Consider the following 20,018-nt stretch of genomic DNA (forward strand, 5'->3'; position numbering starts at 1 on the left):
GCAGGCTGCTCCCGTCAGTTCCCGAGGCGGAGACGGCGCCGGCCGCAGGTACGTACCGGGTCCCCTGGCCCCCGCCTGCGGCTCTGAGGCTCCAAGTGCCGCAAGAGACCGCTGCCGTGCCGTCCTGCGGCTGAAAACGCGGGGAGCCGCCAGCTGCCAGCAGGGCGTGAGGCTGGAGGGTCCTCACGGCATGTGCTGCTCTTTTGGGGAAGGTCTGTGCCGCTGTGACAGCGGGCGCGGAACAGCTGCGTGAAAACGCTCCGGAGAGCAAGCTCCAGACCGGGACGGCTGACTGACAGCGGACAGTCAGCCCGGCCCATCAGGGAAACATCTCGGTACACCTTTTTTTAGCAAATAACAGCACATCGTGCAGTCTGGTTTTGCCCTGTCTGAGCAGAAGCCGTGCCCCGCCGTGAATTCGGGCCGCTCGAGCAGCGGCCCTGAGGCGAACCCGCACAGAAGCGGTTCGTGCCCTGCCCGGGCTGCCCTGCTCTGGGCCCCTGCCAGCAGCAGATTGCTCGGAAATGCAGAGCCGCTAGAAAAGGAAATAAAGTAAAACACCGGTTGTATCATCTCTTGGCCATGAGGGTACAGTATCATTATTCTTGACAGCAACCAAGTGTCTGAGCTGTGTCATTATTGCGTGAGATAGTTGAGGGTAGTACCCTGCAAACTGTCCTTTGCCCTTGTGACCCGTTTTTGGTGCCCGGGTATGAAATTGAATTGCTAACAGGAGCACTTTCCACGGAAAAAGGTTTACAACTCAACATTTCACAGAGGAACTGCGGCAGTTCTTTGCAAAATGAAAACATTGTGGTCTTTACTTCCACCTTCACACACGTTTCAAAATTTCAGAGCAAGGCTGAAATTAACATTGAAGTTATTCTTTAGGACAGTCTATTGTTACTTTCCTATTGCAACCACCTTTTTGATTTCTTAATTAGTTTTGAAAGTGTTGACTTGGAGCCAGATTATATTAAAACATTGCGTGAAGTCAGAAAATTTATAATGTATTTTAAGCACAGAATGCTTTTTTAAATGATCTCTTAGGTTTTCTCATTTGGGTAATATCACAGATTTGCAATGTAAATAAAGTTAGATGCAATAGCTGCAATATTACAGTGTAATTTTTTTCTCTTTTATGGGTGAAAAGCTGTTTGATTGACCTATCCAACTGCTGCCTGATTTAGCTATTTTCCAAATACAAGCGTAGTATCTGTTTATTTGGCTGGAGGTTGAAACACTTACTCAATGTCCTTTTTTTTTTATTTTTTTATTTTCTTTCTTTCCAAACCTGTTGCGCAGTACTGGAGCTGCATCTTCCTAGAACTGATTTCGAAGTCACGTGCAGAAATACTGTCCTGCTGTTCCCTTCTACTATGTTTGTACTGTTCAGAACTAGGGCATGACCTCCATAAAAGAAAAAGGTTGAAAGAAAAGAGAGGTATCAAGGAGATATATCAAGCAGATGGAGTGAGGAAAGGGGTTGAAAAAACAGACTGCTGAAGTAGTTTCTGTACTTAATAATGTTTAAAGTCTCTAGTGAGCCCTTGGCCAGCCCTGGGCCAGGATGTCCTGCCTGTACCTTTGAGTTGCTTCTTTCAGCCGGTCCTTCTGCTGCCCTGTCCGATGGTTTCTGCTCCCTCCAGGCGCAGCAGAGATCTCTGCCTCTGTGAGGTGCCAGGGATCGCTGGGAGTGCCGTGAGCAGCAGAGGGCTCTCCAACACCAGCTTCTGGGAGCTGCAGAGGATCAGCCTCTATTTCTTTGGTCCATAAAAGTCACGATTCTTCTCTCTCTCCCCCGAAGCAGTGCAGTTGTACCTCCTGACAGGGAAATCCTGCAGGGTCTGTGCAGTTTTGTAGTGCTCTTGCCTGACCCATAGATGCACACAAAGTTGCCAGCAGACTTCATGGGGCCTTACTCCATTTTGTTGTTCAAGACATGGTATTTTCTCATCTTTTATCACCCCCTTTCTTAATACACAATATGGTAATAACCAGTGTTGTCCCTGTTTCATATTTAGCTCATATTTTAATAACAAATATGATTTAATTCGTTTACATTGGGTAAAAGGCATTTTTTCTTTGTATCAAGCCAGTTGAATTAGAAAAAGGGAAGGGCAAGATTTTAGTTGCCTCTGCAGTGCTGCACTCATGCATTTGAACAAGTCTATGGATTCAATTAACACCTCTTTTAATTTCTTTTTATAACTAACAATCCAATATCTGTGGTGCTTCAGCTTGTGTTTTATCTTTTCATTTTTGCTGCAGTTAGCTAACAATGAATCAGAAAGAAATGACTGGCAACCAAAACTCATGGGATAATTTGCTGGCAGATTTCCCTCACGGCCCCCTTTCCAGATATCGTAAGAAAGCTTCCTTCAACTGGAAGGAGATGGCACTCTTCATAGATGGTGAAGATATCATCCAGCTGAAGGTAAACTTGGCAAGAATTGTAGGCATGTTTTAATTGTGCAGGTACCAGTAGAACTAAGTATGTTTTTTTTAAAGGGAGTATAGTTAATAATGCTCTGTAAATATGGAGCATGAAGGAATTTGATTTGCACAGCTAATTTTCAAAACAGAGCTGAGTTTTTAAGCAATCTATTGTGCTGTGTCATAAGACTCATTTAATTACTGAACATCAGTACAGGGAGATCAGCAGGTGCAACATTCCAGAACTTGAGTGTTCATTTCAAACTGAGAAATAACTATATTCTACCATATTTCTTTACTGTTTGCTTTAAATCATAGATCACATGATTTTGCAAGGCACTTATGCAGAGCTACGTTCAAGCCACCATCAAACAGTATTTCTGTCTTACTTTGACCTAATTTCCAATGTTATGTGCTTGCATTAATGTTTATGTGGCATTGCAATTGGAGATTAGCATGTGAACCTTGCTGAAAGCTAATCCTACCAAGAAAAGAGATTACCTGCAGCACCAGAGATGGTGTGGAAATGCATGACTTGGAGATATAGAAAGAGAAAGAGCTAACTTTCTGAAGGTGGTGTAGATTTACATAGATTTAAATAATCTTGAATCTTCACCATAATTATAAACATCCTAGCAGGTAGATCAGAGAAATCAAAAAGGCCTGGTTTTGCATCTGGCTGGTGTGTGTTACAGCAGAGATAAAACCTCAAATGTTCTGTGTCTGGAGTTTCAAAGCTGTGTGGGCATGTAGAGATGCTTACACAGAGAAAGGGAATGACTGCCTTTCAAAGGAAAGCACAGGAAGTCTGGATTTCTTCCTTCTTATGTGAAACACAATTAAGAAGGTGTGGATATCTTGAAGACACAGGTCTGGGATAAAAAAAATGCCATAATATATTACCTAATACAAAAAGGATCCAAATTACAACATTAAAAGATGCACAACCCCACATTGGAGGGCTGTATATGGTGGTTCCATTAAATGGAGCCTTTTTTTACTTTCATCTGGGAACACAGCAGTTGTGGTAGCCTAATGGTTTTACCATCATGACATATTTCTAACTGAATGTAAGCCCTGGAGTTTTACCTTTACCCTCAGACTGAGGGACTTTTGCCCCTTAGATTCTGCCAGCAGCTTCATGTATTGAGATAGTGAAGCTGCTACCCAAAGCAAGTAAGTTTTACCATACTGTTCTTGTAGGTTCAGAGTGAATCACTTCATGGTGAAGGAGATGTCATAAAATTTAGCTGCATGAGCTGTATATATGACAGATAATTTAAATATATTTCCTAATTGCTTTTTAAGTTTGTACCTTCCAGCTAACAATTGTAGTTTGAGACCCAGTGTTACTTTGAAGGACGTTAACAGGTTTTGGTAATGATTTTAGGTCAGTATTCTCATGTCAGTTTTCTCCTCTCCAAGAACAGAATCTTCTCTGCTCTGGAAAATGATCCTCTCTTTGCACATCATCCTGGAGAAGATTTGTGCCGTGAGAAGTACCAGGAGCTGACCTTCCTGCGCTGCAAAAGGCTCTTTGAGTACGAGTTCCTCACTCAGCAAGAGATGATGGAGCACCCATTAAGGCTCTTTCATATGGTGATCTTTATAGGAATGTATGATTGGTCTCTGTGTCTCAAGTTTTTCTTACATTCTGGTGTAAGTACAGTTCAATGGCTATAGTAGTGTATGTTTGAATTTAAGTAACTTCTAATACCATAATTTTGTTGCTTTATGCCTATCTTATTAAAACTTGATCTTTTCCTCGTCCTTTCTTTTCAAGAATGGTATTAAGTTTTAGCTGGTTAGAGCAGTCAGAGAGCTGTGGGTAATCTTTGTTGTTAAACCCCTGTCTCCACTAGAATCCCACCTGGAAAGTAAAGGTGAAACAGTATAGACAGAGATACAGAAAAAAATTTTTGATGCCTTCTTTTGTTTACTCTGCTTCCTCTCTAGGGTAGCCCAAGAACTTGGTTGTTGGTGGCTGTGTGTTTGCTAAAGATTTGCAGGTATCAGAAACTTACCTGCTTGAGCCCCAGTGTCTTAATGAAGGGCAGAATCCAGAAGGAATGAAAAGCAGTTTAAAATTTCTCACTGGCATCAGTGGCTGAATTCTGTTAATCAGTTGTTTCCCAGATTGGTCTCTCACAAAGAATGCTCAACATAGCTGGTCAAATATCATCAGTTTAATAAATTAATTAATTATTACTATTCACACAGCTGGAGACCATCTAGGAATTAGAGTTTTGTTATGTGAATATCCACATGGGAAAACTGAAGGCAGCTTTCAAATCAGCATTCTTGTTTGATCCTGAAGCAGCTACTTTTCAGTTCCCAATCTGTTTGCAGTAAAATGAACTAAAATAGTCTTTAAGTTTTCCTTTGCTCAAGGGAATATCACTAAGGGCAAGTGGAAAATATTTCTAAGCAATTGCTATGAAGGCTTGAACAAGTTAGAGCTGGGACAAGTTCAGTCATCTGTAAAGGGGCCTTGACAAGATCAAATCCTGACTTACCTCTCCCAGCTATAGTCTAATTATAGTTTACTGTGCAGCTCACTTTCCCTGGTCTCTTTACTGGACATTACTATTAAAAGTCATGTGCAACTTGTGCTTTTCATCACAGGGCACTGATTTAATCCATTATTCTGTTTTTACAGTCGTTTGCAGGTTCAATTATGAGTGCTTCTAAGAGACTTGCATATGTTTTGAAACAAGCTTATACTATGGAGGTAATTTTTTTCTAATAATTTGTGAGAAATGGACACTATTAGAACTGTGTTTGCACTATTTGCAGTTTTAGTGTTATTTCTGATCTCTTTGGGTACCTAGGTACCTCTAAATAGCAAAAGAAAAGGCCATGGAGCAGATTCAAGCATTGAGCTCTGACTGTCCTCACTACTAGCTCATAAACCACTTCCTGGATATGTTTTGGACTATCCAAGTTAACATGCAGACAAAATTTGGGAACTTTTCCCTAAAGGCAGTATAGATGACATTACACCAATTCAGGCTCTGTCCAGAGTCATTTAAAACTCTCCTGCTAGGATACTCTTAACCTTGACGTGTTGCCATAAAAATTCCATTCTAATGTTATAAAATGGAAAATAATAATGTCTTAATGCCAAAGAAACACCACATGGAGTTCAGTGGGAACTTGGGACCAAGCACTCTGCAGAATAAATGCAGCCTGTCTGATACAGAAGGTGCCAATCCTAAACATTTTCTCCAGTCCAGGCCATGTGGGCAGCATTCACTGTCTGGCCAGACCTTCTGATTTTAAAAGATCAATATTTTGATTGCACTTTAACTGAGCCTTGTGCTTCTTTTGTTGCTCATTATCACTTCCTGCATTGTTTTGTTTTGTTTTGTTTTTTTTGCCAAGTTACTCTCCAATAGCTGAATTTGAAACCATTTGAAAGTCTTGCTGTTTCAATTAATGTAATAAAGTGGTCTTGAACTGTGCCCTCTGTCTCCTAATTCAGATTTTTGGATGTTTTGCTCTGACTGAACTCAGCCACGGATCTAACACCAAAGGCTTACGGACTACAGCCACATTTGATCCCAGCACTCAGGTTAGTCCTTGATGCACACTGTCAGCCAGGCTTCCTTTCCATACTAAACTGTGTGAGAAGGAGCTGGTCCCTGCACAGGCTTCAACTCTCACAGCTGAAACAACTCTCTCGGTTCTTTACTTGAACTCACAGCTCAGTTTAACCTAAATTCTAGGAAATGCTTCCCAGTCCATTAAGCTGCATTTCTTTTTTTTTAACTGCTTAAATGAGCAATTAAAAAAGCTGAGTTTCAGTCTTTACAATGAGATAATGAGCTTTTTGAACTCTAATTTTTTTTCCTTACTACATAGGTTCTCTCTAAAGTTGAACACAATAAGAGAGATTTTAGGTGCTGGAGTGCAGTATAGAATAAATCCTGGCAGTTAATGAATGTTTTCAGAACATTGCCAGGGTGGTGAAAAAAACCCACCTGATTTTAATTATTTATATAATTTTCTTTTTATTTCCTGGTTACAGGAATTTGTCATCAATACACCTGACTTTGAAGCTGCAAAGTTCTGGGTTGGTAATTTGGGGAAACATGCCACTCATGCACTTTTGTATGCCCAGCTCTATACTCCTGATGGACAGTGCCAAGGATTACATCCCTTTATTGTACAGGTAGGGTAGAAATATTGTTAATAATTTTATTCTTTTGGGGAAGAGTGGGTTCAAATTCAAGACTTTGTTATGATGTTATTTATACCTGACCAGCAGATTCTTTATTTAATACCTTTACATTTTATTGGAATTGTAACCAGGATACTTTTTTTTAAATGTTCACTGATTTTATGAAGGTTGTAGAGCTGGTTTTATACTCTCAGTTTTCTGCAAAACCTTCAGAAAATATAGAAGAGCTGAAAAGTCTCCAGATGATATTGGTACTTGTATAGATAGAACTCATCTGTGTCATATAAAGTCCTGAAAGTCTTGCACAGGACTTAAGATGATTTATGTCTGCCAGTGCTTCATGCTGATCTGCATGAAATCTGCAAACTTCTACCACAGAAATAATTTTATAGAATTAAAGGCATCAGAAAATATGTAGAAAATATGTTGGTGTAGTACAAAACTTGTACATAGTAAAATGTACTAGGCTAGCTGCAGACTGAACAAAGTTTATTACAGAATTGTAATATTTCAAAGCTGATTGCTACATAAAAAATCCAATGGTTTCTGCTTTGTCTGTGTACACCTGAAGGAGGTTTCAGTGCTAGTCTGATGAGAGCAGTCATCATTGTCAAGTGATATTTAAAACAGTGATGTAATTAATGTCATATTCCAAATTAATTTTCATTAAAGTATCTGTGTCCTGAATGAGAGGATGCATAAGTCAAGTTATATGCAGGATTATGTGCTTGAAAGAAACAGAGAGGTCTCTTTATCATTAATATCAGGGTACAAGTTGGGAATATTTTCAACCTTGGAAAAATTCAGTCGATAGCTTTCATTGCTCTGTTACTGAAATGTTTTGTTTCACTTCTGTACAGATTCGAGACACAAAAACTCTCCTGCCAATGCCAGGTGTGATGGTAGGAGATGTAGGAAAGAAAATTGGGTTGAATGGGTTGGATAATGGGTAAGTCAATACATCTGAAAGAGAAAACATTCTAGGTTATGTCATACTGCAGTGGTGCAAAGATCCCCTGTATCTGTTCTGTCCTTACTCCTGAAATGTTCACTAGTGGTTTAAAATTGTTAATATTTCTAAAAAAAAAAAATCCAGATTGAAAGATCTTGATTTTCAGTATTTTCTATCTGAATATTAACAGCCTTTCAGCCTTTCTCACTCTTTAAAATGAAATTAAGTGCTCCTGGTATTCTGTGACTATCCCCAGGTAGTCTTGCAGTTACAGACTCTTCAACAATAATAATGGAAAAAAATCTAGTAAGTTCTGAGTAAAGAGCTTTATCAGCTTCTGCACACATCTGGATGTAAGACTTTAATTATTTTTTCTGTTGATTTCCCGCCCACAGGAAGGCTAATGGTGGTCCCCAGACAAGGTTTATTTTCAGTAAAGATTAAGATAAATGAGACCAAAGAGAGAAACTATGTCTCTTGTTTAAACCATGGGATTTCTAGACTGCAGCCAAGAAAGCAAATGCTAGTTATTTTCTTCTGTATTGTGTGTGTACAGTTGAAATAAAAACATACCTGGCTCCATTTCTTAGTCATGGACTCCAAGGGCCTTTCTGTGTCAACTTTAATAACACCCAAAAGGTGTTTGATGAGGAGGAGATACAGTGAGAAAACAAAGGTGTATTTCTGCATTAAAACAGTCATTATGTAAAAGTTATTTAAACTGTTTGATTAGTTACATAGCTCTGTATAAAGACATAACCTTTAAATGGTAAAGAAAGGTTTCACTTCCTTATGCCTCAAATTTATTTCTTTCTGTTGATTCAGTTTGTTACAGATTTATGTTTTGTCCTTCAAAACAGATCATTGCAGTAAACACATTATAGACATCTGAAAGTATCCTGGTTTCAAACATTATGGCAGTAATTGTCTTTCCAGAATGTTGTAGGAATTTTATGGTTACTTGGCTCATTATCATTGATTCTCTGTTTCCTGAAGACACGGAAGGAATAAATTTTAAAAACCTGAAACAACCCAAAATTAATTTGTAGAGGAAAACTGTAAGAAAGACTTGGAAAAGAGGGCTATTTAAGGTTTGGTGGGTGTTTTTTTTCTGCTTCTGCATTACAGACTAGTAGCCACCAGATGGCACAGCAGCATGGGCCTGAGTAATCTAAATGTTATTCAACTTCATATTTCTACAGAAGTATTTAAATTCTGCTGTTCATTCTTATATTGCAATATGGATTTATGTGCAACACGGGAATGAAGAGTATGCTTGTTACGTGACTTTAAATGTACATAATTTTAAATAATTTTCTCCATTATCTACTGGAAAAAAATAGAGTATTTATTCAAATACAGGTAATAACTGAATAATTTGAAATTATAATCCATAAAATACTCCTTAAGTGAGATAACAGTGACTTCCTATCTTAATGTCAGATGAAGTCCCTTATCTTAGTTGACATCATATGTCATTTAAAGCAGTCATAGGGCATTCCTGTTTACTTGTATATGTTGTTTTAAGAAAATTATTAGTTCAAACAGTAGTGCCCAAAGAACCCCAATCATGGATATAGATCTCTTAAATATGCATTAAGATAGTCCCTGCATTAGAAACCTTAAGACAGCACTTGTAGATTAAGAAAGAAGTATGAGGGAGCCCAAGTTTACCCATAGATACCCCTCATTTAGCTAAAAACTCCAGGACCCTGTGTTCCTAAACTACTTTAGCTGCTTTGTTTTTTGGAGAGGTCTAAGACTGCAGACAGGCCAACATTGTTGTCAAGAACCAGGGAACCAAGTTTTGTTCTGCAACTTTCCTGTTCACAATGAGATGTCAGAAGCGTCAGGGCTGGGAGATGTCAGCTCTCAGAGGCACATGAAGGTCTGGATGGGGACTGGAGAGGAAGTTCTGCATTTGTGTGCAGAGACAACAAGCCATGCCACCCTAGAAAATGGACTCTTGGTTGCATGATCTGCAAAATGCCAGGATCCACAGGGAGATAATTTCACCACATACACCTTGTCAAGGTGTTCTCCTTGGCTGTTTGGCAATCTTACATCCTCATTTGTCTCAGAGAAGGCATGGGCTTGTGTTAGTCTCCACTACATGCACTGCCTGGTTATTTTGAATGTGTCTGTGAAGTCTGGTTCAGCTACCATGAGCACTTAGTAAATCAGGTCTATTTCCATATAGTTACACTCAGGATATGTGGTCACAGTGGGGATCAGAGTCTGACATCTCTGACAGATGTTTGCTTTTGTTCCTGTGCTTCAAGAAATTTACGCCAATAATTTTCAATATGGATACAGAGAGTTAAATTCCTGAACACTAATGAAGGTCATGGGGAAGAAATTCCAGAGCCTCCTTAGAAAATGCAATTGATTTATGCTATGTAAGAAAACAGAGTAGTTGATTGTAGTTGTCCATTCTGGCTTTGAAAAACAATTATTCTCTTGGGTTGTTTGGCTGAAAGCTGGTTTCCTACTGATGCAGAGTATAGTTTTTTTTTAGTAAGAGAAAGAATGTCAGAAATAATGTGGAAATTTTTGCAGTGTGAATCCATTTCTAAAATTATCTTTCCAAGTAATTCTCATAGTTTCATAATGTGAATGTCCAAAAATCACATGGTGTTTGCAGGTCTTTGTAACTTTAGCTGCCCTGACAACAAAAAAAAGACAAAATCACTGTAAAATATTTTAAAATATTTTTCTTTCTCTAGGAAATTTACAATAATTTGTGTAATCGATGCATAAAGGGGCAAAAATAGAACTCTATTTTTTCTTATGGAGAGTTTAAACTGGGTTCGTGTTTTGTTACCAAAGTTAAATCAGACTGCCACCAGGGGATGCAAATGCTTCAGTCTTTGTTTTATAATATTAAAATGTCCACCTGTTGCTAGTGCTCTGGCAGTCTTTGAAATATGCTGCTCACTGAGGACCCAAAATGGTAGTCGCTGAGGGGAAAAAAACTACTGAAAAGATCCCCGAGTATTTGGGATTTCAGGGGCTTTTCAGTAAAGTGCGTGGCAGGCATAAGGAGTGGAGGGGTGGCACACACATAAAACAAGAGCTGGGCTATGTGTTGATGTGCATTTCTGTTTCCTTCCTTTGGTGTGGGTTTTTTTTGTTGGTGGGGTTTTTTTTGTTTGTTTGTTTGGGTTTTTTGGGGGGCCAGGGTGGGGGAGGATGTACCTTAGCTACTGAAACATTGCCCAGATTGCCCATTACCTCAGTGCACATCAGTAAATGATTGACACTGAATTGGTGGTGAACCATTTTCAAGTCCAGTTGTAAGAAGCAGCAAATTTCTGCTTTCCTCTCTCCAGAGATGGAAATGATGCCCAGCTGTATCTGCATGGGGAAGAGTGAAAATCAGCTATAATTGTATTTCTGAAGTAGTGCTTACCATGCCTCTCTTTGTAAAACATGTTCTGAGCTCCATTCAGCTGTGTCCACTGATAACATGTAGCAGTTTGTTCAGCAGATAAAACCCTTTGTAAGGGAAGAACTAGAGAAACGAAATTGTCATTTTACCTTAAGCCTTTGTAGGGGAGGAAAGGGTCTTTCTAGAGGAAGAATTGTTAGCTGGATCTAATGATAATTGTGGGCTTGGGAAAACTGTGGTGGGGTTTATGAGCTGTTTAACAGCCTTTCATGTACAATTAAAATGTAGCCAATCTTTGCACACATACAACACACTAAGATGTTCAGCATGTTCTCTAGCAATCAATGAGGCCAGATTCAGTGTTCTGGATACTGAATACAAAACACTGCCCAAGAAGAAATGAGTAAAGGGGATTTATTTGATAGAAAAGCAATAAATTGTGTAAAAAGATCCTTCTGGAAAGAGATGGCTCAGAAAGCCCCCATTATAATTCCTTATATATTGACAAAGATGGGATATATCACATGGCTTCCAAACCTTTACAAATTGCATTTAAATGGTTAATTAATACTTTGTTTCTTCATTAGTATTTCAGCATCACTGCCAATAATACATTATGATGCTGCTATTGCTAGTTTAAGGACAGAACAATCAGTCTAGTCCTTTTTGTCTTCTGCTATTTATCCTCTTAATGCCCATTTAGATTTTGCAACTGTTGCAGTTATTTCACCAGGAAGATAGGAGCTATAATACATGATTGAAGCCTAAATAGTCTTTGGAACTTCATCTTTCAATCTGAAACAGTAGTTCAGTGAAGATAATATCCATAATCAGCTTCTTTGGTTATTTGTTCCTACTTCCACATTGCCTTTTTCTTTCTGCTGTGATGAACATTTATGTAGCTGTAGGGGAACTGGAACTGCATGAAAGCTCATGGAAAAAAAACCCTACCAATTTTTGTAGTCTTCAGTCAGATAATTTGTCAGGTCTGGTTCACTGCAAGGCCTTAGGAGTGGCTGTTTCAGTACAGGAAAAAGAACAGAGATATAAGAAATTAAGTCTAAAAATGAGTCCTTCTTCCCAAATAAACAAGCTTGAGCTCATTTAATATTTTTTATTGACTTACAGCCTCGGACCTAAGTATCAAACAGTTGTGATAGCAATAGCAATGAAGTAGCTAGAGATGAAAAAAGAATGTTAAAATGCTTGTGCCTGTATTTACGTTATCTGAATACACCATGAACACTTTAGTTCTTGTGAAAAGTGCCACTTCCACAGTTAAAACTAGGTATTTTGCAAACATGTCTTGCATGTTTACAGTTTAAGTTAAAGCTGTGCTTTTTGCAGCAGAATCATTGACATTTCCCTGCTTTGCCCCCCTCAAGTAGTTTCTGCAGTCAGGGTTGGACACTCTGTGGGTACATACAGTGTTACTAGGCTGTGGTCACATTGCTGCAGAGTGCTGCCTTATTCCCTCATTTTTGTCATGTTCATGTGCCTCAAGATTCTACAGCAATAGCTAGTTCACACTGAAAGGCACTTGATGTGGGTGAAAATGGGGAAAGGTAGACTTAAATCTGGTCACACATTTGTTCTTTGATGCACAGAAATACAGCCTCACATCTGCAGTGAACTTCAACCAGCCATTTTTGTTCCTTAGCAGGGCTCTGTCAGCTCTTGACAGCTGCAGGAGTCTGCTCATCCAGTGCTCCTCACAACACGAGCACTTGGACTGTAAGAACTTAAGTGTGAGTGAGTCTTTGTGTGCCTGTGAAGTCCATTAGGTTAGGATTAGGAGGGCTATAAACTATGTTGTTTTATCATTGTTATTGAGCATTACTGTACAGGACTGCATTCTTACATTACAGCCTTGATTGTAGAAAATAAAACTAAAATACTGCCACACAATTTCACTGTAAGAGTAACTCTTTTCAGCTCCAACCTTTCTGTGAGCATCAGTCTAGAATATGTGGCAGTTTTCTTTCCTTCTGCAAGTTTTTCATCAAACCTCTGAAATGTTATTCTTCCCAAGGTTTAATATATCCCATAAACAGCCCTGATATTAATTGACTCACAGCCTTCCAATACAATTCACCTGGTTTCTGTTTCTGGCTGGAAGTCTGGCATTAGAGATGATTGCACCATCTCTAAGGTAGTCAGTAACAAAAGCTGGCAGAAAAGGATTTTAGTGAGTCTGAAGTTCATCAAAGCATGTTTGAGCTATTTGTACTATAGGTAACAGTTTATTACTCTAGTACTGGCAAAAGGAGCTTGTAGCTTTTCCAGCTGCTCCTCTTTTATCAGCATTGCTGCACACCAGATGAATTACTATTGCGTGATTTAAAGTCAGTGAGATTAACTTAGTTTGAAATGTTCCCTAAACTACTGGCCAAGGAACCCAAACAAGAATGCTGCTATTGGAATGGCACTTTCCTCTGCTCAGCTGCTCTTGGTAGAAATCTATGTGACACAGGTTTTTTTTTATCTGTGGTAAAAAATGTGTCCACAGGATGCAAAATTACACATTGCTGTAGAGGCCTGTGATATCTATTGAAAGTGACAGCTGTCTGTCTGTCTTGCTGAGAGGCCCTAATCTCAGTCACGCTATCTGCTGTGCTGGAGAGGCCCTAAGTAGGGCAGCTCTTAGACCTCTGGTCTTGTCATCACTGTGTGAAATTTAGCCATTTTCCAAGCTTGCTGGTACATGATATCCCCATGACTGTGTATACAGTTCCATTATTGTAAGATATTTCTTCAATTCTTTCAGGAGATTTTTCCCCTAAATGCGTTGACAGATGTGGGCCAAGTCCATGCTTTCTAGGCTAATAACCATTAAAAATGTGATCATTGACTTCATTAAATCTCACTATTTATTTTTAATATGTTCCAATATCAAGTTCCAATTGGCCAGTATGTCTAACAATTCCCAATAGCAAAGTTCTTGGGGAAGGAGCATAACAGCAGTTGGCAGCAATCTCACAAGGTCACTTAACCCACCAGTCCTGTGAGGTTCTGCCTTTATTTTCAACACTTGTGCTTATAGGCAAAATATCTTATTCCTTTACACATGGAAATTTTCTGTTGAATTTTTAATTGTTAGTTCTGCTCCTCTGCTTTGCTTCTTAAAGTCTTTGCCATCTAATATGCATGTCCACATATCTTTATATAATATTTCTGTAATGGAGAATATCAAGGGAAAAAATCTAAACTTTAAAAACCCATTACTTGAATTCATTTTGATTTTAAGAAAATAGGCTACCATATAATGAGAGGAAATTCAATATTCTGGTTCATTAGCTGTGAGTGAAGCTATTAAAGAAGGGTGTGCTTGTACTTTTCAATCATAATAATTTTAGGTCATCTTTTATGTGGTACAGAATTAGCTTCCTTATATGTGTGTCAGACAGATTATAATAAAACTTTCTTGAAGGTTTTTCACTCCTTCCAACAGAAGACTTCCCTTAGATTTAACTGTTTGGGATTGTATTACAGCAAGTGAAAGTGGATAAAATTGTTTAGGTCATTTTGGGAGCTGTTTTGTTTAGCACACATCTATCACATGTTTGTTATGAGTAGGCTTGGAATTCCTGAAAGTAGGCAATTGGTATATAGGTTTATAAAGTAGTAGCTTTCAATTTGCTTTTTATGAAGTATCAAGCACAGGTCAATATAAAAAAAAAATTCTACAACTGCACAACTTAGTGAGTTGAACTAATCACTACAGTGTAAAACACAACACATAACAGAGGACAATTTGCCATTTTATTAATTGTCATTGTCTCCCAGGTAACAAATGACGGAACAAAACGAAGGGTCCTCAAGTGGTACCAGGAGAGGTTTAGGTTAGATACTGGGCAAAATTTCTTCACTGAATTAGTGTTAAGACATTGAGACAGGCTGCCCAGGGAAAAGGGGTGGAATCATCATCCCTGGAAGCGTTCAGAAGATGTGTGGATGTCACACTTGGGGATGTGGTTTAGTGGTGAACATGGTGCTGCTGGGGTAATGGTTGGACTCTGATGTTGGAGGTGTTTTCCAGCCTAATGATTCTGTGAATGCTGCCATGAAATCTTAACCATTCATCACATAGGAGGCTAAGCATGTTCCAGATATGTATTTGCAGAGAGAAAGCCTAAGAACTGGAGCCCTTTAAAATATGGTCTAATATGTGCCCCAAAAATTGTATCATCTCTTAGAGTTAGGTCAACTCTTCCTTTAGTCTGGCTTATAATTCCAGTTTTTATCACCTAGTCAATAGCTTTTTAAAATAATGTTTCATTGCTTCCTTCCATGCATCCCTTCCTTCTTGGGAGGGATCCTTATAAACATCCATGGAGCTGTCTTACTTTCATCACTCTGATTTTTAAAATTCTCATTTGACTTAATGGCTTGTAAAAAATGATGAGCTACTGGTGTGCTGTGACTGGCAGGCATCCTGTCAGGAAAATATTCTTCAGTAATTAGTGTCTGCTTCACTGTTTGAACATAGTTGTAGCTTCCTACCTTATGCTTGCATTGTAAGATCCTAGGAGGAAGCACCTTCTTGGAATTCTGTGGGTGGACAGCAACTGTGAAAAATGAGTATAAACTAGAAACCTAAACCTTGCCACACACACACTTCTGTAATTAAAGTAATGAGTAATAATAATTTAAAAGCTCAAGTTCTTTCTAAGGTGCATGCTATTGCTTAAAAATATTGGTTGTTATACAATTTTAGTTGTGATTCTTTTTGGGATATAGGGAGCAGAGAATGTGAATTTAGCCAGAAGATCTTTCTAGAAAGATATTTTGTAGTTTCAGTGATATGAAAAAAATATTAACGTAGATGGAAATCAGATTTTTGGAAAATCTGAATTTGCTTCTATTACTAAGTAGTGTAGTCTCACTGAAATTGGCATTTAACAAAGCACTTATTGGAGTTGTTGAGGCAGCTGGTTCTTGGTTAGGATAGCACGCCTTTCTCCGTGTCTAAGTCTGAAAATTCTGTGTATCTCTAAGGCTGAATAAATTCAGTATTCAGATATGTTTCCTTGGAAACAACTCATAATTTAAAAGCACATGCAGCAATGCAGCCCTTATGTAATTTATTAATGTGAAAGACCTAGCTCTCGTGAGCCATATTAAATAGATCAGCCTTTATTGGCAGGAAAAAGGAATTTTCTTTGATTACAAATACAGCTTTTCAAGTGCTATTAGATAGTGAGATATTCATGAGTGGGGTTGATACTGCTGCTGTTGTGCCAAATTGTGTTGCCCATTTGGGTGAAACAATTAAATCACTTTCTTCCTGAACTGTATGAATACTCAGGACAGTCTATTTACCTTAAGAACTTCCATCTTTATTGCTGCTAGAGTGCTGCAATTTAGAAGGGGTTATGCTGCTCTTCCTTTTCTAAGAATCCACATTTCAGGGAATAGAATTCCTAATTTGAGTTTAAACAAAGGAAAAATTTCCTTTCAGTTCCTTCTCAGGGCACTATTTCAGCTATGTCCTTATTTGTATTGCAGTAGAATGAGTGATCTTCACAGGTCTATATTTTAGACTCATAAAAATATATAGTGTCTCTATTCCAAAGCAGTCTCCAGACTGGAATAAACAACACCTCAGTTAAGAATACAGTTCTGCAGAGTTGTTTGAGGCAGGGAATTATTTGGAATGAGAATGGCCCAGTCCTGTTCTAGGTGGCAGAAGGAAGATGTTCATCTTCCCAAGCTTTTTAACTGCTGGGGTTCCAACCTAGCCAACCTAAGTCATGCAGCCTGAGAATGCAGTTCAGCTTTCTGAGGTGTCAGTGAAAGCACCTGTCAAACTGCCTGTGTACAAGGTCTCTAATAAGTAACTTTACTTGTCTCTTCCCTCAACCAGAATACATTACTTATCCTTCCATTCTTTTTTACTTCTTTCCTTACAAAGCTGCTAAAATGGTCTCCTAGGGTCAATGAAGTAGTTCTTTTGGTTTTGTAAACATCATCTTTTTAAAACAAAAAACCAAAAATCAGAAGAGTTATAACAAATAATTTCTCTTCTTGAATTTATTGTACTGCTCTGAGTCTGAAAGTCTTTGTTGTCCCAGGCATACTTCCCTAAAATTGCCTACTTGGCCTGATGGGCTCTGTTTTCAGTTCACTGACATGCCTGAGATAATTCTGCAATCCCTTCTTTCTTGTGACCTTTTTTTCTGTAATATGAACACCTCAGACTATGAAGACATAGATTTTATACTGTTTGTGTATTTTTTTAAACAGATTTGCTATGTTCCATAATGTCAGGATACCAAAAGAAAACATACTGAATGTAGCTGGAGATGTCACAGCAGAGGGGAAGTACTCAAGTTCTATCAAGGTATGAAACAAGATCTTGTTTAATTAAATATACAAAGGTATAAGTAGGTTGAGAGACAGAGCAACAGGCCTCTTATGTCAGGAAGTACTGGATACCTGAACTTAAGAAGGCTGTTGGCAATTTCACATGAGGTATGAATGTTGGTTTTTTAATTGCCTTTCAGAGATGTCTCAACTCACCTTGCTGACTCTACTGAACTTTGTATTTTTTGCATGACCTCACTTGTCCCAAAGAGTTTAGAGTTTGACTGTGTTCAGGCAAGACTATTCTGAGTCTCACCTGAATAACTCATCTGAATGAGTCAAGAGACAAAATCGACAAAGTTGCTTCTTCTCATGCTACCAAGTTCCATCTTTGTGGGGGTAAAATGAAATGTTAGCCTCAGCATTCATTCTGTGCTTTCTATTCCTTCAGGAGGTTAAAGAACGTTTCAGTGCAGCTCTGGGATCCTTGTCCAGTGGCAGAATTATGATCACAGGACTTTCCACAACCAACTTAAAGCTTGCCTTGGCAATAGCCATTCGCTTCTCAGCAGCTCGCTGTCAGTTTGGACCCACTGAGGATGAAGAAATACCTGTCCTTGAATACCAAACACAGGTAAATACTTTGGAATTCAGTCTACAGACTTCTATATAATGAAACTCGCATTCAGAGCTACTGTAGGTCACAGTGAAATTAAAGTTGTCTATGTCACCTGAAGTATCACTCTAGTACAGCTGTGGGGGTTCATTCCAACTCAAAACCTTCTCCTGGCATGGCCAGGCTTTTAGAACGAGTTCTGGAAGAGCAAAACCAAAAAAAAATTCATGTTCCTCTGAAGTAGCTGGAAGCATTTGTCTTCTAAAAAAAGTAACCTTGTAAGAGAAAGGCTGTCTTACATACACATGCAAAAGTACTGCAGATGTAGAAAGTAGCATTTGTTTCAAAATATCAGTGCTTCTTTTGTTGCTATGCTGTTTCTCATTTGTAGCCTGTATGCTTTAAAAGTACAGAACTCAATGACATTCATTGTGGAAAACTCTCAAGCTAATAGTGATTTAAGAGGATTATAACCAAGGTTTACCTGCAGTTGATGCTGATGAGAAACACTTTTTGCTCTGAAAAAAATAAAAAAACTGTATGTAGAATAACTGGGAAAAGGGGAAAACTCAGATCTGCTGAATGACAGAGGTTATTATATAATAAGTGCTGAAAACAAACGTGCCCAGTTGGTCCTTGCAGTGTGGGTGCCTTTTTCCAAGTTGACACTTATCTTGCAATGCTGAAAGATTTCTTGAGTTTCTGCAAACTGCTGGAAGGTGCCTTCCACCATTTCTGAACAAGCCAGAGTGTGCTTTCCACTATTCTTTGAGTCTCTCAGTTTTTCCCAGTTTTGGCTTGTTCTGTGGGTTCTCCTTGCTGAAAGGAGAACCCTTCTTCCTTTACCACAAAGACTTTCAAGCACTTTTTCTTTTCCTTTGTGAGCCCCATGAAATGGTTACAACCTCTGTATGTTTGTACTGAGGAAACTTATGAATTGTGACTGACCCTGGCATGCCAGACATTTTATAAACACATGGCAAAAATATGTCTTTGGTCCCCAAAGCTTCAGTGAACTTTTTCCCAGGTTTAAAAGAATGCTTATCACAAATTCATGAAATGTGAGAACTAAAATAATATAACCATAACTTGTATAAAGAGAACAATAACCACCTATGACATAATTAAATGTAATTAAATTATATTATAGGTGGTTATTGTTCTCCTCTCCATTAAGCAGATTTCCATTTAGAACACAGTAAAAATTAACGAGTTGGTTCAATATAATAACTATTAAAAACACATATCAATTTGTAATCAAATCAATTTAATTCTTTTTTTTTCCAGCAATGGCGTCTTTTACCTTATCTGGCTGCTGCATATGCCTTAGATTATTTCTCAAAGTCCCTGTTTGGGAACTTCATAGAGTTTTTTGCAGGTGTTTTGACAAAGGACAGGAGTCAGAGACAGGTGAGATGTTTACATATTTCCTCTTCACTGAGTTCTTACTATAGTAATCTGGGAACTGTTAAATGGAAGACCAATCTAGAAGTCTTATGCTTTCTTATGATCAGGAATGATAGAGCAATGTGTCAGAAATATGGGGCATTCAAAGTACTGATTGAAGTTGCATTAGAAAAGCATTCAGATTAGTTTTGATGGAGTGATTAACATTTTATTGATTTCTGTGGGATTGAAGGTTGTGTTCTCTTGCAGAATTTTTCATCATAAATATATTATGATGTTGTAAATTCAGCTTATGACTGTTGTAAATGATTATATAGGGAGCATATATCAAAGATTTTCCGAAAATATCTTAATTCCTGCACAGACTCTCTGAGTCTGACTTGAGTTTGAAATTCAAATTCATGCATTAAAATAAATATTTTTAATGAAAAAAGTTGACTTCTGAGCCTTAGTACTGAATTTTTCATCCACAGTCAGCCCACTGGAAGTCATCCCTTTACAGAGGAAATAGTTTAATCTATGAGTCTCTGTGCAAGGACTGATTCTTATCAAATTAACTGCAGTATTGTGTTTTTACAGCATATAAATTTTATATATTTTTATAATTTTTGGCAATAAAACATTTTAAGGCCTACGTACTGCTGTGTATTGCTCAGGTCTTTCTTAAATCCTCAAGCTTTTTTCAGCTAAAGCTCACTAAGTAATTTGTACTGATGGTAGAGTATTT

At 38.3% G+C, this 20,018-nt stretch overlaps 1 protein-coding gene across 2 annotated transcripts in view; it reads left to right on the forward strand.

Annotated features, from left to right (window-relative positions):
- Nucleotides 1–47: 47 nt before the first annotated feature.
- ACOX3 (acyl-CoA oxidase 3, pristanoyl) overlaps nt 48–20,018 on the forward strand; it is a 31,789-nt gene continuing 11,818 nt past the window's right edge. The window contains exons 1-10 of one of the 2 annotated variants that reach the window (XM_071447487.1): nt 48–593; nt 2,276–2,437; nt 3,862–4,095; nt 5,096–5,167; nt 5,921–6,010; nt 6,467–6,610; nt 7,480–7,568; nt 17,209–17,305; nt 17,720–17,902; nt 19,172–19,294. In XM_071447487.1, the coding sequence (XP_071303588.1) occupies nt 2,282–2,437; nt 3,862–4,095; nt 5,096–5,167; nt 5,921–6,010; nt 6,467–6,610; nt 7,480–7,568; nt 17,209–17,305; nt 17,720–17,902; nt 19,172–19,294 (1,188 nt within the window). In that variant the 5' untranslated portion in view covers nt 48–593; nt 2,276–2,281. Of the gene's footprint in view, nt 594–2,275; nt 2,438–3,861; nt 4,096–5,095; nt 5,168–5,920; nt 6,011–6,466; nt 6,611–7,479; nt 7,569–17,208; nt 17,306–17,719; nt 17,903–19,171; nt 19,295–20,018 lie in introns of those variants that run through there. The other variant, XM_071447488.1, reaches the window with a different exon arrangement.

This window comes from Agelaius tricolor, unplaced genomic scaffold, assembly GCF_023055355.1.
Source record: "Agelaius tricolor isolate 1412-34295 unplaced genomic scaffold, bAgeTri1.0.p SCAF_24, whole genome shotgun sequence".
NCBI classification, from domain to species: Eukaryota; Metazoa; Chordata; class Aves; order Passeriformes; family Icteridae; genus Agelaius; species Agelaius tricolor.